At 40.0% G+C, this 16,710-nt stretch overlaps 1 protein-coding gene across 1 annotated transcript in view; it reads left to right on the forward strand.

Moving 5' to 3' along the window:
- ADGRG4 (adhesion G protein-coupled receptor G4) overlaps positions 1 to 16,710 on the forward strand; it is a 96,363-nt gene that overhangs the window by 57,418 nt on the left and 22,235 nt on the right. Inside the window, exons 12-14 of the mRNA XM_015444345.4 lie at positions 10,537 to 10,671; positions 15,046 to 15,165; positions 16,333 to 16,378. Coding sequence (XP_015299831.4) covers positions 10,537 to 10,671; positions 15,046 to 15,165; positions 16,333 to 16,378 — 301 coding nt within the window. The remainder of the gene's footprint in view (positions 1 to 10,536; positions 10,672 to 15,045; positions 15,166 to 16,332; positions 16,379 to 16,710) is intronic.

Raw genomic sequence — 16,710 nt, forward strand, 5'->3', positions numbered from 1 at the left:
TTATATGTTGTATTTTTATTATGTCAGTTCAAAATATTTTCTATTTTTTTCTTTAGTCCGTGGATTATTTAGGAGTGTATTATTTCAATTACAAGTATTTGGAGCTATCTAAGATATTGTATTATTATTTTTTGAGACAAGGTCTCACTCTGTCACCTAGGCTTGAGCACAGTGGCATAATCACGACTCACTGTAGCCTCAGCCTCCTGGGCTCAGGTGATCCTCCCACCTCAGCCTCCCGAGTAGCTGGGACCACAGGTGCATGTCACCACACCTGGCTACTTTTAAAAAAATTATTTGTAGAGATGAGATCTCTCCATGTTGCCCAGGCTGGTCTCAAACTCAACTTCTCAAAGTGTTAGGATGGCAAGCATGAGCCACCCCACCCAGCCTAAGATATCTTATTGTTATTGATTTCTTGTTTATTCCATTTTGGTCACAGAATATACTTAGTATAATTTCAATCCATTTACATTGGTTGAAGCTTATTGTATTAGTCAGAGTTATCTAGAGGGACAGAACTAGTAGGATATATGTGTGTGTGTGTGTGTGTATATATATATGTAAATACACACACACACACATATATATGAGTTTACTGAGTATTAACTTACATGATCATAAGGTCCCACAATAGGCTGTCTGCAAGCTTGAGGAGCAAGGAGAGTCAGTCCGAGTCTCAAAATTGAAGAATTTGGAGTCTGATGTTCAAAGGCAGGAAGCGTCTAGCACAGGAGAAAGATGTAGGCTGGGAGGCTAAGCCAGTCTCTCCTTTTCACGTTTTTCTGCCTGCTTTACATTTGCTGGAAGCTGATTAGATGGTGCCCACCCAATTAATGGTGGGTCTGCCTTTCCCAGCCCACTGACTCAAATGTTAATCTCCTTTGGCAACACCCCCACAGACACACCCAGGATCAATCCTTTGTATCCTTCAATCCAATCAAGTTGACACTCAGTATTAACCATCACAAATCCATCCCTTTCTAAGTTGAACCCATATACATCTCCTGAGATCATACATAATCTTCAAATAAAGACAATAATAAGGTCATAATTATGTTTAACAGAATACAACTATCCTTTGTACAACTGGAAATGCACAAATCCCCAACACAAATACTATTACATAAAATTAACAATACTTAAATGCTGATATGAAGTCAGTAAATCCTATGTCACATGATAAAGGAAAAAAGAAATAAAATGAAGACATTTTCTTAGTACAAGTGTATACATGCACAAACATGTTTTTAACAAAAGAAGGAGGAAATACTCATGACAATTGCAGTCTCTGTTTCTGTAGCTGGTCACGTGGTCATAGCTGGTATTGATGACTACCTTCTTCTGCTACCCATTCTGTATTCCCTTTGCCTTCAGCAAGCACCTCCGCAGGTCGTGGTTTTTTTCCTGGTGGAGTGACCCAAGCCTTCATTCTTGAAAAGTCTGGGCCATTTGTAGTCCTGCCTGGTTGGGCTGTTGTAGTTTCCCATTGACCTTAATCACAGGGCATGGTAACTCTAAGAGATGCCCTAATGGATCTCCTGTATCCCATGCGTACCTTACCTCCGTTGTGGAGTAGGAGACTGATTTCATCTTGATAGTCCGAGTCAATCACCCCAGCCAACACTGTAACGCCCTTCTTAGCCTATTGACTTAAAAGTAGGAGGAGCCCAAAGTGTCCAGGTGGCAATCTTAACTTCCATTTTAAGGGGATTGATGTTGTGTCTCCTGGTGGCAGCATTCCTCCCTTGGGAACTAAGACCTCTAGGCCAGCCAAATGTAATATTGTGGGAATAGGAAGCAAAAATTTTGCTAGTAGATCATTAGGGGTGATGGTGAGTAGTGTCACTTCCACTTCCAACTCTTGATTCCTGGAACTGTGAATCCTGGCTATGGGAAAAACAGTACCATATATTGGACACTGATTCAGAGCACTTATTTTGTATCCCAGTGTGTGATTTATTTTGGTGAATGTTTCCCATGGAATTAAAAAAAAAATATGCATTCTACAGTTGTTGGATATAGGTCAAGGTGCCAGCAGTGTTGTTCCAATCATCTTTGTTTTATTCTAGTTGTTCTCTAGTTGAAAAGGGTGTTAAAATCTCTAATTTTGTGCAACTGTCTATTTCTCCATTTATTCCTTTCAAGTTTTGCTTTGTTTATTTTGGGGCTCTTTTATTAGATAGTTGGTTTTTTTTTTTTTTTTTTTTTTTTTTTTTTTTTTTTTTTTTGGAGACAGAGTTTTGCTCTTGTTATCCCAGCTAGAGTGCAATGCCACAATCTCGGCTCACTGCAACCTCTGCCTCCTGTGTTCAAGTGCTTCTTCTGCCTCAGCCTCCGGAGTAGCTTAGATTACAGGCATCTGCCACCACACCCGACTGATTTTGTATTTTTGGCAGAGATGGAGCTTCACCGTATTGGTCAGGCTGGTCTTGAACTCACGACCTCAGGTGATCTGCCTGCCTTGGCCTCCTAAAGTGCTGGGCTTACAGGCATGAGCCACTGTGCCTTTGGGGCTCTTTTATTAAGCACATATACATTTGTGTTGGTTTGTCTTTCTAATACTAATCCTACCCCCAAACCTATTTATCATTATTAAATATCCCTCTTTATCTTTCATAATACTGTCTTGAAATTATTTTATCTGGTTTCAATATAAAAAACCAAGTCATCCAAGCCTTCTTATGGTTACTCTAAAAGGTACAAATGTATATTTTATATTCATTTGCTTTCTAGCTGTCTTTATATTTAAAGTGTACCTCTTGTAGATAGCATATAGTTTGTGTTTCATTTTTTATCCATCCTGATAATATCTGACTTTTAATTGGAGTGTGTAGTTTTTTTTTAACATTTAATGTAATTATTTATGTGGTTAGATTTGAACTATCATTTTATTTTAATTTCTGTCTATCCCTCTGGCTTTTGTTCCTCTGTTCTTTCTTTCCTGTTGTCTCTTGCTTTATTTTAACATTTATTATAGTTGAATTTAATTGTTTACCGACTCTTTAATTGTATATATTTGCCTTTCTTTCTTTCTTTCTTTCTTTCTTTCTTTCTTTCTTTCTTTCTTTCTTTCTCTTTCTTTCTTTCTTTCTCTTTCTTTCTTTCTTTCTGTATTTCTGTGGGGTCGGTGGTGATATCCCCTTTATCATTTTTAATTGCGTCGATTTGATTCTTCTCTCTTTTCTTCTTTATTAGTCTTGCTAGTGGTCTGTCAATTTTGTTGATCTTTTCAAAAAACCAACTCCTGGATTCATTGATTTTTTGGAGGGTTTTTTGTGTCTCTATCTCCTTCAGTTCTGCTCTGATCTTAGTTATTTCTTGCCTTCTGCTAGCTTTCGAATGTGTTTGCTCTTGCTTCTCTAGTTCTTTTAATTGCGATGTTAGAGTGTCAATTTTAGATCTTTCCTGCTTTCTCTTGTGGGCATTTAGTGCTATAAATTTCCCTCTACACACTGCTTTAAATGTGTCCCAGAGATTCTAGTATGTTGTATCTTTGTTCTCATTGGTTTCAAAGAACATCTTTATTTCTGCCTTCATTTCGTTATGTACCCAGTAGTCATTCAGGAGCAGGTTGTTCAGTTTCCATGTAGTTGAGCGGTTTTGATTGAGTTTCTTAGTCCTGAGTTGTAGTTTGATTGCACTGTGGTCTGAGAGACAGTTTGTTATAATTTCTGTTCTTGTACATTTGCTGAGGAGTGATTTACTTCCAATTACGTGGTCGATTTTGGAGTAAGTACGATGTGGTGCTGAGAAGAATGTATATTCTGTTGATTTGGGGTGGAGAGTTCTATAGATGTCTATTAGGTCTGCTTGCTGCAGAGATGAGTTCAATTCCTGGATATCCTTGTTAACTTTCTGTCTCGTTGATCTGTCTAATGTTGACAGTGGAGTGTTGAAGTCTCCCATTATTATTGGATGGGAGTCTAAGTCTCTTTGTAAGTCTCTAAGGACTTGCTTGATGAATCTGGGTGCTCCTGTATTGGGTGCATATATATTTAGGATAGTTAGCTCTTCCTGTTGAATTGATCCCTTTACCATTATGTAATGGCCTTCTTTGTCTCTTTTGATCTTTGATGGTTTAAAGTCTGTTTTATCAGAGACTAGTATTGCAACCCTCGCTTTTTTTTGTTCTCCATTTGCTTGGTAAATCTTCCTCCATCCCTTTATTTTGAGCCTATGTATGTCTCTGCGTGTGAGATGGGTCTCCTGAATACAGCAGACTGATGGGTCTTGACTCTTTATCCAGTTTGCCAGTCTGTGTCTTTTAATTGGAGCATTTAGTCCATTTACATTTAAGGTTAAGATTGTTATGTGTGAACTTGATCCTGCCATTATGATATTAACTGGTTATTTTGCTCGTTAGTTGATGCAGTTTCTTCCTAGCCTCGATGGTCTTTACATTTTGGCATGTTTTTGCAATGGCTGGTACCGGTTGTTCCTTTCCATGTTTAGTGCTTCCTTCAGGGTCTCTTGTAAGGCAGGCCTAGTGGTGACAAAATCTCTAAGCATTTGCTTATCTGTAAAGGATTTTATTTCTCCTTCACTTATGAAACTTAGTTTGGCTGGATATGAAATTCTGGGTTTAAAATTCTTTTCTTTAAGAATGTTGAATATTGGCCCCCACTCTCTTCTGGCTTGGAGAGTTTCTGCCGAGAGATCTGCTGTTAGTCTGATGGGCTTCCCTTTGTGGGTAACCCGACCTTTCTCTCTGGCTGCCCTTAAGATTTTTTCCTTCATTTCAACTTTGGTGAATCTGGCAATTATGTGTCTTGGAGTTGCTCTTCTCGAGGAGTATCTTTGTGGCGTTCTCTGTATTTCCTGGATTTGAATGTTGGCCTGCCCTACTAGGTTGGGGAAGTTCTCCTGGATGATATCCTGAAGAGTGTTTTCCAACTTGGTTCCATTTTCCCCCTCACTTTCAGGCACCCCAATCAGACGTAGATTTGGTCTTTTTACATAATCCCATACTTCTTGCAGGCTTTGTTCATTTCTTTTTCTTCTTTTTTCTTTTGGTTTCTCTTCTCGCTTCATTTCATTCATTTGATCCTCAATCGCTGATACTCTTTCTTCCAGTTGATCGAATTGGTTACTGAAGCTTGTGCATTTGTCACGTATTTCTCGTGTCATGGTTTTCATGTCTTTCATTTCGTTTATGACCTTCTCTGCATTAATTACTCTAGCCATCAATTCTTCCACTTTTTTTTCAAGATTTTTAGTTTCTTTACGCTGGGTACGTAATTCCTCCTTTAGCTCTGAGAAATTTGATGGACTGAAGCCTTCTTCTCTCATCTCATCAAAGTCATTCTCCATCCAGCTTTGATCCGTTGCTGGCGATGAGCTGCGCTCCTTTGCCGGGGGAGATGCACTCTTATTTTTTGAATTTCCAGCTTTTCTGCCCTGCCTTTTCCCCATCTTTGTGGTTTTATCTGCCTCTGGTCTTTGATGATGGTGATGTACTGATGGGGTTTTGGTGTAGGTGTCCTTCCTGTTTGATAGTTTTCCTTCTAACAGTCAGGACCCTCAGCTGTAGGTCTGCTGGAGATTGCTTGAGGTCCACTCCAGACCCTGTTTGCCTGGGTATCAGCAGCAGAGGCTGCAGAAGATAGAATATTTCTGAACAGCGAGTGTACCTGTCTGATTCTTGCTTTGGAAGCTTCCTCTCAGGGGTGTACTCCACCCTGTGAGGTGTGGGGTGTCAGACTGCCCCTAGTGGGGGATGTCTCCCAGTTAGGCTACTCAGGGGTCAGGGACCCACTTGAGCAGGGAGTCTGTCCCTTCTCAGATCTCAACCTCCGTGTTGGGAGATCCACTGCTCTCTTCAAAGCTGTCAGACAGAGTCGTTTGCGTCTGCAGAGGCTTCTGCTGTGTTTGTTATTATTTACTGTGCCCTGTCCCCAGAGGTGGAGTCTACAGAGACAGGCAGGTTTCCTTGAGCTGCTGTGAGCTCCACCCAGTTCGAGCTTCCCAGCAGCTTTGTTTACCTACTTAAGCCTCAGCAATGGCGGGCGCCCCTCCCCCAGCCTCGCTGCTGCCTTGCCGGTAGATCACAGACTGCTGTGCTAGCAATGAGGGAGGCTCCGTGGGCGTGGGAGCCTCCCGGCCAGGTGTGGGATATGATCTCCTGGTGTGCCTGTTTGCTTAAAGTGCAGTATTGGGGTGGGAGTTACCCGATTTTCCAGGTGTTGTGTGTCTCAGTTCCCCTGGCTAGGAAAAGGGATTCCCTTCCCCCTTGTGCTTCCCAGGTGAGGCAATGCCTCGCCCTGCTTCAGCTCTCGCTGGTCGGGCTGCAGCAGCTGACCAGCACCGATCGTCCGGCACTCCCCAGTGAGATGAACCCAGTACCTCAGTTGAAAATGCAGAAATCACCGGTCTTCTGTGTTGCTCGCGCTGGGAGTTGGAGACTGGAGCTGTTCCTATTCGGCCATCTTGCTCCGCCCCCCTCTTTCTTTCTTTCTTCCTTTCTTTCCTTCTTTCTTTCTTTCTTTCTTTCTTTCTTTCTTTCTTTCTTCCCTTCTTTCTTTCTTTCTTTCTCTTTCTTTCTTTCTTCTTTCTCTCTTTCTTTCTTTCTCTTTCTTTCTTTCTTTCTTCCTTTCTTTCTTTCTTTTTTCCTTCCTTCCTTCCTTCCTTCCTTCCTTCCTTCCTTCCTTCCTTCCTTCCTTCCTTCCTTCCTTCCTTTCTCCCTTCCTTTCCTTTCTTTTTGGAGTCTCCCTCTGTTACCCAGGCTGGAGTGCAGTGGCACGATCTGGGCTCAGTGCAACCTCCGCCTCCTGGGTTCAAGTGATTCTTGTGCCTCAGCCTCCAGAGTAGAGGGGACTACAGGCATGTGCCACCACGCACGGCTTTTTTTTTTTAAGTAGAGACAGGGTTTCACCATGTTGGTCAGGCTGGTTTCGAACTCCAGACATGAAGTGATCCACCTGCCTCGGCCTCCCAAAGTGCTGGGATTACAGGCGTGAGCCACCATGCCTGGCCTGCATTTTTTTCTTAATGGTTGCTCTAGAGATTATAATATACACTTGTATATTTTTTACAGTCTACTTAGAGTTAATATTGTACTGCTTCATGTAAAATGTAGAAACTTTAAACTAGACGTATCAATTTATGCCCCCTGTTTTTTATGCTATAATTGTCACACACACATTTTACACAAAAAGATTATAAACTTCACAAGACAATGTTATAGTCATTACTTTAAAAAGTCCTATGTTATTTTAAAAAATTGAGAGAAAAAATGGTTTTTTACATTTACTTTGATATGTATTATTTTTGATGCTCTTCATTCCTTCCTGAAGGTCAGAGTTCTATTTGGTATCATTTCCCTTCAGCTCAAAAAATATTCACTTAGGATTTATTGTAATGCAGGTCTGATGATGATAAATTTTCTTAGTTTTTAATTTATCTGAAAATGTCTTTATTTTATCTTTATGCTTGAAGGATATTTTTGTTTGCTATAGGATTCAGGATTGGCAAGTCCTTCCCCCAGTCCCCAGCATTTTAAAGATATCATTTCACTCTCTTCTGGCCTCTATGTTTTCTGAAGAGAAATCAGTAATCATTTGAGTTCTTGTTTCTCTGTATATAATGTGTAAATTTTCTCTGGCTTTTTAAAATATTTTTTGATATTCTGCAGTTTGACTATTATATGCCTGGGCATTTTTTTTCTTTGTTCTTATCGTGCCAAGGATTTGCTGAGCTTCTTGAATATGTAAATTTATACCTTTTACTGAATTTAGGGAAATTTTCACTGTTATTCCTTCAAATACTGTTTCCTCACCATTTTCTCTTTCCTCTTCTTTTGAGACTCCAATTACTTGTATGTAAGACCTTTTGATACTTCCCCACATATCCCTGAGACTGTTCATGTTTTTAATTATTTCACTATCTATTCTTCTAAAGGGATCATTTCTGCTGATCTACCTTTAAATTTGCAGACATCTGTTGTTTTTGTGTTACTATTGGACCCATCCTGTGCAATTTTAAAAATTGTACTGTTTTTGGAATTCATGCTAAATGAATAGATTTTAGCTATTCTTGCCATAAAAACAACAAAAAAAGAGGTAACTATGTGAGATCATGGATATGTTAATTTGCTTTACTATAGTAACCTTTTTACTCTCTATATGTATCCCATAATATCATGTTATATACCTTAAATACAAACAATAAAATTTACTTTTTAAAAAATTCCAATATTATGCTTAAAGTTTAGAATTTATATTTTGTATGTTTCCATATTTTTTTTGCTATTATTTCCTCTCTCCATTAATTGCAAACATATTTTATTTTGAATACCTCAGCATAGTTATCCTAGCTGCTTTAAAATCCTTGTCTGCTAATTCTAATATCTGGATCATCTCAAGGTTTAACTCCATTGATTGTCTTTTAAAAATGGGTCACATTTTTTCTTCATATATTGAGTAATTTTGGATTATGTCCTGGGTATTATAAATGTTATATATGAACACTCTAGATTCTACTCTATTCTTTTGTAGATTATAGATTTTTGTCATAACAGGCAATTAACTTGGTTGGTCTATACTGTAGACACCATCTCTTGACTGGCAGTTCAAATCTCAGTTAACTTCCTTCATTCTTAGTGGAAATCTGTCCTGTACATATGTGGTCCAGAGGTAAGGCAGATATTTGGGCAGAACTTATACTCAGAATTTTGGATCCCGCTTTCCATTCCAGATGTCCCCCCACAACCCCCATCACCTCCCAGTGGCTATGGTTGCCCTGACTTTTGTTTCTGGTTCTTCATTCCACAAAGACTGCAATTTAGAAAAAAAAAAAATCAAAGTTTTAGATGTCCTTCACAGCATTAGTTTCAGCCTGCCATCAGGCTGCAAGCTATAAAAACGGGTACCCCACCTTGTGATGTTACCTTTTTCCAAGTGTTTACTCTTCTCCAGAAACTGTCTGGTAATTTTCCAGTGCCTTCAAGTCGTTGTTACTTTGTATTGTTGTTACATGCAGGAGGGTTGAGTTTATTAGGAGCTACTTAGCCATACTGAAACAGATGTTGAATTCCCAGTGTATTTTGTTTACAATGGGGTTTTCTATCATGAATCTTGGTGGAGAGACGAAACAAACAACACCGGTTGTATTCTTGGTACCAAATTGCTTACATGTAGAAGCTAAATCATGTCCTCTCCATGGTACTTGACTGCCCCAGCAGAGTTCATTTCTGCTTAGCAAAGAGCCATATGGCTTTTGAGACTACAAGTCATTTTTAGAAATATTATTCACTTTTAACCCCCGTTATACACCCAGCTAAATAATAGCAACTTGAGAGGCAACAAATAAATTTTAAAAGTGGGCCAAAATTGTATATATCTTTGTTCAACCACATCTCAGTTGTGTGACCCTAAGCAAGTCACTTAACCTTTCTAAGCCATTTCCTGTTGCCACAATACAACTTACCTCTCAGAGTTGATAGATTAAATGGGAGAATGCAAGTAAGTGTGTCCACATATCCTGTTTTGTCTGGGAGAGTCCCGATTTATGGCTGTGGACTTAGTGTAATTATTAACAAAGCCTTTTTGACTCTCAAAAATGTTCCAGTACTTGTCAAATACTATTACCAATCAACTCAGCAAATACTTCTAATAGTGAATGTCTTATTCCATTTTGTGCGGCTATAACAGAATACCACAGAATGGGTAATTTCTGATGAAGAGAAATTTATTGGTTCACAGTTCTGACGACTGGGAAGTCGAAGATCAAGGGGCCACCTGCGGTGAGAGCCTTCTTGCTGTGTCATCCAATGGCAGATGTGCAAAGAGAGGGAGAGAGAGAACAAAAGATTTAACTCACAGCCTCAAGCCCTTTTATAATTGGCATTGATCCATTCAACAGGGTGGAGCCTTCATGACCTGAACATATCCCATTGTGCCCCAGCCCCCATTATTATCACGTTGGGGATTAAGTTTCTAGTACATGCTTTTGGGGGGACATATTCAAACCATAGCTGTGACATGCAGCAGAATTGCTAAGCGCTAATGCCTCACTTTACTGCTTCACTTTTTAACCAAAACATTGCTCCATAAACTATGAGGAAAATGCCTAATCCCATTGTATTGTGTTTTTTGTTGTTGTTTTGTTTTTTCCTTTTATCATATGGAGGACGGTATCCTGATTTCCAAGACTGGTCTTTATTTCTAATAATCAGGGCAAATGACCTAATTTGTCATTTCCCTCTCATCTCTATTATTACCCAGGTGAAAGGAGATCAAAGGGAGAGAACCTCAGAGGGAGAGAACCTCAGGAATAGGCTTAGAAAGGAAAAGATGATGTGTGTTCGTGTCTATGTCTATGTGTACCAGGATCATGTCTTGGCCTGTGATTGTATATGTGTGTGTGTGTGTGTGTGTGTGTGTGTGTGTGTGTAAAGTATATCATAGCTTATGGAGCTAGTTCCCACCTTTCAGCCCTTTGAGTGATATTCTGAGGCTGAACTGGGGTGGGAGGTGGGCAAGACTTCACTATGATGAATGAAAACTCCAATTTTCATTTTTTGGCTTTTCTTGACAGATTTTCCTAGGCAATGTCCCTGTGGGAGGGATTTTGGCTTCCATATATTTGCCTAAATCACTGACGGAGAGAATTCCTCTTAGCAACTTACAAACGATCTTGTTTAATTTCTTTGGCCAAACTTCACTCTTTAAGGTAAATTCTTGCCTGTGGTGACTGTGATGAACTGGCATATGGTGACTCATTGTAATTATGAACTCTTGCTATTTTCATGATATTCTATTTATTTTAGAATATGCTGATTGATTCCACAAGTCTTCCAGCACAACCCTTGCCCCTTAACATGAATCAACGTCTACTTTAATGATGTTCTACAGTTTTTAATTTTCACAACATCTCAGCTTTGGAAGGGACCTTAAGGATTATCTGGTGGCTAAACAGAGGTCTCAAGATGTTTCAAAGCCAGAAAAGAACAGCGAGTTCTCCTGATGAAATAATGTTTCGGCTTGTCAGTGCTTTCCTCCCAAATCTCCCCTGGCTCCTCAAAGCCAACATGTCCACTATTTTGGGCCAATTCCTTTGAAGCTGGGTGGTATCCAGAAGGACATTTGCCTGCAGGCATTTGTTGCTACTTCCCACAGCCCCCACAGAACTTTCCCTGAAGGCTGCAGTCCTCACCCACTAGAAAACAGAGGCAGCCTGATGTGATGCTGAAGAGTGTGGACTCAGGGGCAGCCTGGTTGAATTTAAAGCTGGCAATGCCATATTCTGCCTGTGTGTCCTCAAGCAAGTTACTCAACCTTCATGTGCCTTAGTTTCCTTCTCTGTAGCATAGGGTAATATGAATACCTTATAGAGCTATTGAAGGATTAAAGGAGTTAGTGTATTTAAAGTGCTTACAATACTGCTTGGCACATAAGTACCGTGTTAACTGTTTGCTCTACTATTATTATTATTATCCTGTCTTAGGTCTCTGCCTAACAAAAGGCTCGTTCATTTAGACCACTCTGTCTCATCTATTTATTGGGAAGACAGTAATCAGAGTTTGCATGAATTTGAAGATAATGAACACTATTAATTGTTAATATTTACATTTATTATTTCATCTACTTCTCATGAGAAGTCAAGACTCAAAAAGTTTAAGTAATTTTTCCCAAGGCCACATACTTAAAAAGTGGCGCAGCTAGGAATCAAACTCAGGTTATCTGACTTGAAAGTTCATGTATTTAAGAAGTCAATACATTAATTTTCCTAGATGTGTTTGTATTTCTAAAGAGGTTATCCAAAGTAATGAATTTCTAATGGCCAAATATTCACATTTCTTTTGTGGGAGATTGCACTGGGTCAACTCAAAATATAGCACATACCCATACCACACACCACCTCAACTATACCATGTCACCTCCAGCTATGTCTGTAAGACTTTCTGTTCCCCTGGAGTTCTCTAGCCACTCCTTTCTCTATCTAAATTCTATTTGTTCCTGTGGGCTTAGTTCAAATCCCATCCAGGATGGCTGCTTGGAGTAAGTGAGCCTCTGCTCTCCTTCCTGCCTCCTGGGCAAAATATTTAGTGGGCAAAACATTTTAATAAAAATTAAAAATGTGATCCATAACACTCTGACTCTTTTGGAAGGCTTACAATTTCTCTGTGTCACCTGAGATGCCATTATTTTGGTCTTAATTTCTCTCCTTTCTTCAGAGGGCTGTGCTTGCCTCATAGAATAAGAGATAAACTTGTTTTGCATAGATTTCACACTTAATAAGTCATTTTTATTCACTAACACTTTCTACTGAAAAAGATTAAAGATCTTTGCCAAAATTAGCCTGCAAACGTCATAGTACCAGATGAAGAAGGATTAGAACTAGCCTGCCGTCAAATTCAGTGCTGAAAGGGCCCTCCTAACTCATATCATCCCATCTATTCAGTTTACCATTGGTAAAAGTAAAATGGATATTGAGGACATTGAGACTCAGAGAGGGGAAGGAATCTGCTGAAGGTGCCACAATTTATTCATTTATTCACTCAATCATTTATTCATTCAGCAAATATTTATTTAATTCCTACTGTGTGTCTTACATGGTGCTGAATGCTGAGGATGCAATGCTGAGCAAGAGACATAGTGCCTGCCCTCACGGAACTTCCAGTCTGCTGGAGGAGAAAAGAGACCTAAACGTTCTAACACTGAAGGGGTGACCCAAGGCTGGGATCTGTGCCACTGGTTATTGGGGAATGAGTACTTACAAAAGATGCTGCTCTTTAATTCTGTTTTTCTTGAATCCCCGAGTATCACAGCCTTGCTTTCACACTACTTCCTCTAACATTTTTTTGATCAAAATCTTAAGTCATTATGACATATAACTTTAGACATTTGTTTGTTTGTTTGTTTGTTTGTGTCTTTTAAACACAGGATCTCGCTCTGCCACCCAGGCTGGAGTGTAGTGGTGCAATCACAGCTCACTGCAACCTCTAACTCCTAGGTTTAAGTGATCCTCTTGACTCAGCCTCCCAAGAAGCTGGGAATATAGGTGCTTACCACCGTGCCTGGCTAATTTTCGTATTTTTTTTTTTTTTTTTTTTTGTAGAGACAGGGTCTCACTTTGTTGCCCAAGCTAGTCTCAAACACCTGGCCTCAAGCCATCCTCCTGTCTCTGCCTCCCAAAGTGCTAGGATTACAAGTGTGAGCCACTATGCCTGGTCCACAGAAATTGTTGATAAGGCACCACTCTTGGATAATATGGGTCTCCTCTTCCACGCCTCCACTAGCTGTGATTCTCAAGGAGAGGGACAGGCACTAGATGGTTACAATACAGCACGGAGACTCTGGGTGCATAGAAGAGGAGATCTACCACTCATCTGGGAGATCAGGAAAGTGCAGTGAGCGAAAGGTCTCAGCGGAGTCCTGAAGTTGAGTAGGAGCTCAAAGATGAAACAGGGCAAAGAGAAGGAGGGAAGAGAGTTTCAGATAGAGGGAATAGCTTGTCTAAAAGTTCAGAGGTATACCAGATAAAACTTGAGCCTACAGTGCAAAGGGTGGAAGGATGGGAAGGCTCTGTTCCTTTCCTGGCATGGCTACCATTTTGTGGTAAGGGAAATGAGACCAGAGAAAAGGCTAATTAAGCCTTGGGTCATAGCATGTGTCTCCTCATTTGGCCTTTTCACTACAGAAAACTGTGTCTCTTAGACTAACTTGGGAGGATCATTAAATAACATCTAGTCTGCCATCTTTCCTAGTGTCACCAACAGACCAAGAAGGGGTAATAAGGCTTAGGAGGAACAAGGGAGCTAGGGTTAGCACTTGGCCTTTTGAATGTCAGCAGGGCCCTTCCCATTATATCTTGCTGCTGGCCATCTCTAAATCAGGTTGCCCCAGACTGGCTTTGAATGAACAGAACAGGTCAGAAACAGGAAGTAAGTAGAGTCTTAGTGGAGCCCCAGGCTGAATTCGCGACTACCCAGGCTGCAGGGCTCAGGTGTGTAGGGTAGGTAGTAGGGACTGCACACTGTTTCTTCAGAAATATGAAACCTTGGCATCTTCTGAAAGTGGCCCAGCAGGGTCTCCAAGGAATATCATCTGGGTTCATGTCCTCTAGGCTTTTTTGGGGAAGTCCTCAGAGATTTTTCTTCCTCTCCCTCTTGTCTGGTATCACCAGCCCTATCTCTGGCCTCTTCACATATGCCTGTGCCCCAGAAAAGGCAGCCTCTCAGCTGACTTGCATCCTGAAGCCTTGGCCTGGGGTACTTTGGCACTGTTAGTTAGCAAGCCCTGCTTCTCAGCAGATACATTCTAGTTTGTTGCCTTTAAACCGACATTTATTAAGCATCCCTGCCCTGTCATTCACTAGCCTTGTGACCTTTATCCATATGGGCACTGAGCCACCCAAGCCTCAGTTTATCTGAAAAATGCTTATATGGTTTCAGTGAGGACTGCAAATGGCATGTGCATTAAAAGCACATAATAAGTGGCTCACTGTGGGCACAAGACACCTGCTGTGTGCTAGGATATGTGAGGAACACCAGGCTATACAATGCCTGGGCTCTGCCCTCAGAGCTCACAGTCCCCTAAGAAGGCAATGACTGTCCTCTGAGATTTGTTTCAAACTGGGTGTTCATCAACCTGCTTCCATCTCTGTCAGAATAGAACAAGAAGTGGTTTATAACTTAAACATGATAGATTTAGATTTCTTATAGAGGAGCTCCCTAAAAGTAAGCAAGGATGGTTGAGAGTTAGAACTGGGATAAGTTGTGAAATGTCAAGGTCCAGAAAGTTATCAAAATAGAGAATAGTTTCATTTTGTTGCTAGTGCAGTACTGAGTAGCAGATGCAAAACCAATGCATGCTAGATAGACATTTGGATGGATAGATGGATTAATGAATTCTTCTAGCTTGGTATAATGGAGACCTTATGTGAAGACAGGAGATGAGCTGAATAACCTTTGACCTTAGCTTGCAATTTTATTTTTCACATTTCTGTACCTAATGTTGTGTGTAGCACTTCAAAATTCCAGATTGATTATTAATATGTAATTAGAAATTTAGGTCCTGAACTCCTCTTTTGTTTCATCTGCAGACCAAAAACATCACTAAAGCATTAACCACATATGTTGTGAGTGCCAGCATTTCAGATATGTTTATTCAAAACTTAGCTGACCCAGTGGTTATCACTCTGCAGCATATTGGAGGAAACCAGGTAATATATCCATTTTCAGTTCTGAATCAAATGGCCTCAGGAACTCTTCACGATGTTTCTGTTAAAAGTAATTTGTTAATTAACAGATGTGATTCTAACACTTAATGAAGAATGTCCTATTCCAGGTAGCAAAGGTGTGTTATAATTGGAACCTTCTAGAAATAATGCCTTATCCTAAAGTGATCGGCATTCTAGCACTGTGATAGATTGGTGGGGCAGTGACTGGATCTTTTGGATGTCCCATCACACTAAATGACATGTGATTCCATTTATTTTTGAGTGAGGCAAGCAACTTCACTCAAAATAATTGAATATTTGTATTACTTGAATTTCCATAAAGAACATTAAAATGTGTGTGAATTATCACCAAAGAACTAAAAGCATAGTCGTATGGCATAAAATAAGGTATATATTACTAAATAATCAAATTTAGCCTAAGTACAAGTATGAATGACTATTCCATTATTTGACATTAATGTATGGCCAGTGTGAAGTCTCAATATATTTCTCAGTTCCCAGTCTAAAAGACCATATGGTTCAGCATACTTTTCACTGGTCTTGCTTCTGGAAGGGAAGGAGAGAAGGAAGAGAGGGAGAGGAAATTTAAAGAAGCAAACACCAAATGAAACATATTAGATAGGTAAGATCTCTCAATTTGGTCTGGGCTACAGCACTTCAATTATCCCCCGTAACTAATTGCTCCTTGCCTGCAGTTTCCTGAAGACTATAGGAGCTGGTGAGATCTTAGGAATGTTCTGTAGGCCTAATGAGGGAACAGATCAAATTTGTGTTCATAAGGCTTGATCTCAGCAGTGAGGCCCGAATTCCAAAGCTGCGGAAGGAACACATCAGCCCAGCATTGACTATCCATAGCCTTGTACCAGAAGGGCATGGCAATTTTTAATACTACCAAATATTTTAAAGGACATATCAGATCACCATCCAGTGACATGCTGTTTTCTCACTTGTAAATCCAGAGTTAGATGGAGTTAGTCTAACAGCCAATTCACAAATGGCCCAAATGTGTATGTGTATATGTGTGTGCATATGAGTGTGTTCATGTCTACCATGGGAAAACGTATTGAGAAGAAAACACTTGTGTGTATATGTTACTATATGGTAAATATCACAAAGCAAGGTGTTTACCTCTGATTTCCTTTTTTCCAGAATTATGGTCAAGTTCACTGTGCCTTTTGGGATTTTGAGAATAATAGTAAGTATTTTTGTTAGCAACTTTGACTTTGCCCCAGACCATTTTCCCACTTGGCAGTTAAATGGGAAGGAGTTGTGCTCAAACTACTGTCTTATCAGACCCTACAGAGCATTCTGAATGACCAAGATACAGGATATGATTTTTATATCAAATTAGGGCATGGGAATTAAGACAACTTTCCTTTTTGATAGGTAAGATCTCTCAATTTGTGCTGGGACTACAGCGCTCCAATCATGCCCAATAACTAATTGCTCCTTACCCGCAGTTTCCTGAAGAGTATAGGAGCTTATGATAAGTATCTTAGGCCCCAAAGATAATTATTTGGGAAATCA

The sequence above is a fragment of the Macaca fascicularis genome, chromosome X, assembly GCF_037993035.2.
Source record: "Macaca fascicularis isolate 582-1 chromosome X, T2T-MFA8v1.1".
NCBI lineage: Eukaryota > Metazoa > Chordata > Mammalia > Primates > Cercopithecidae > Macaca > Macaca fascicularis.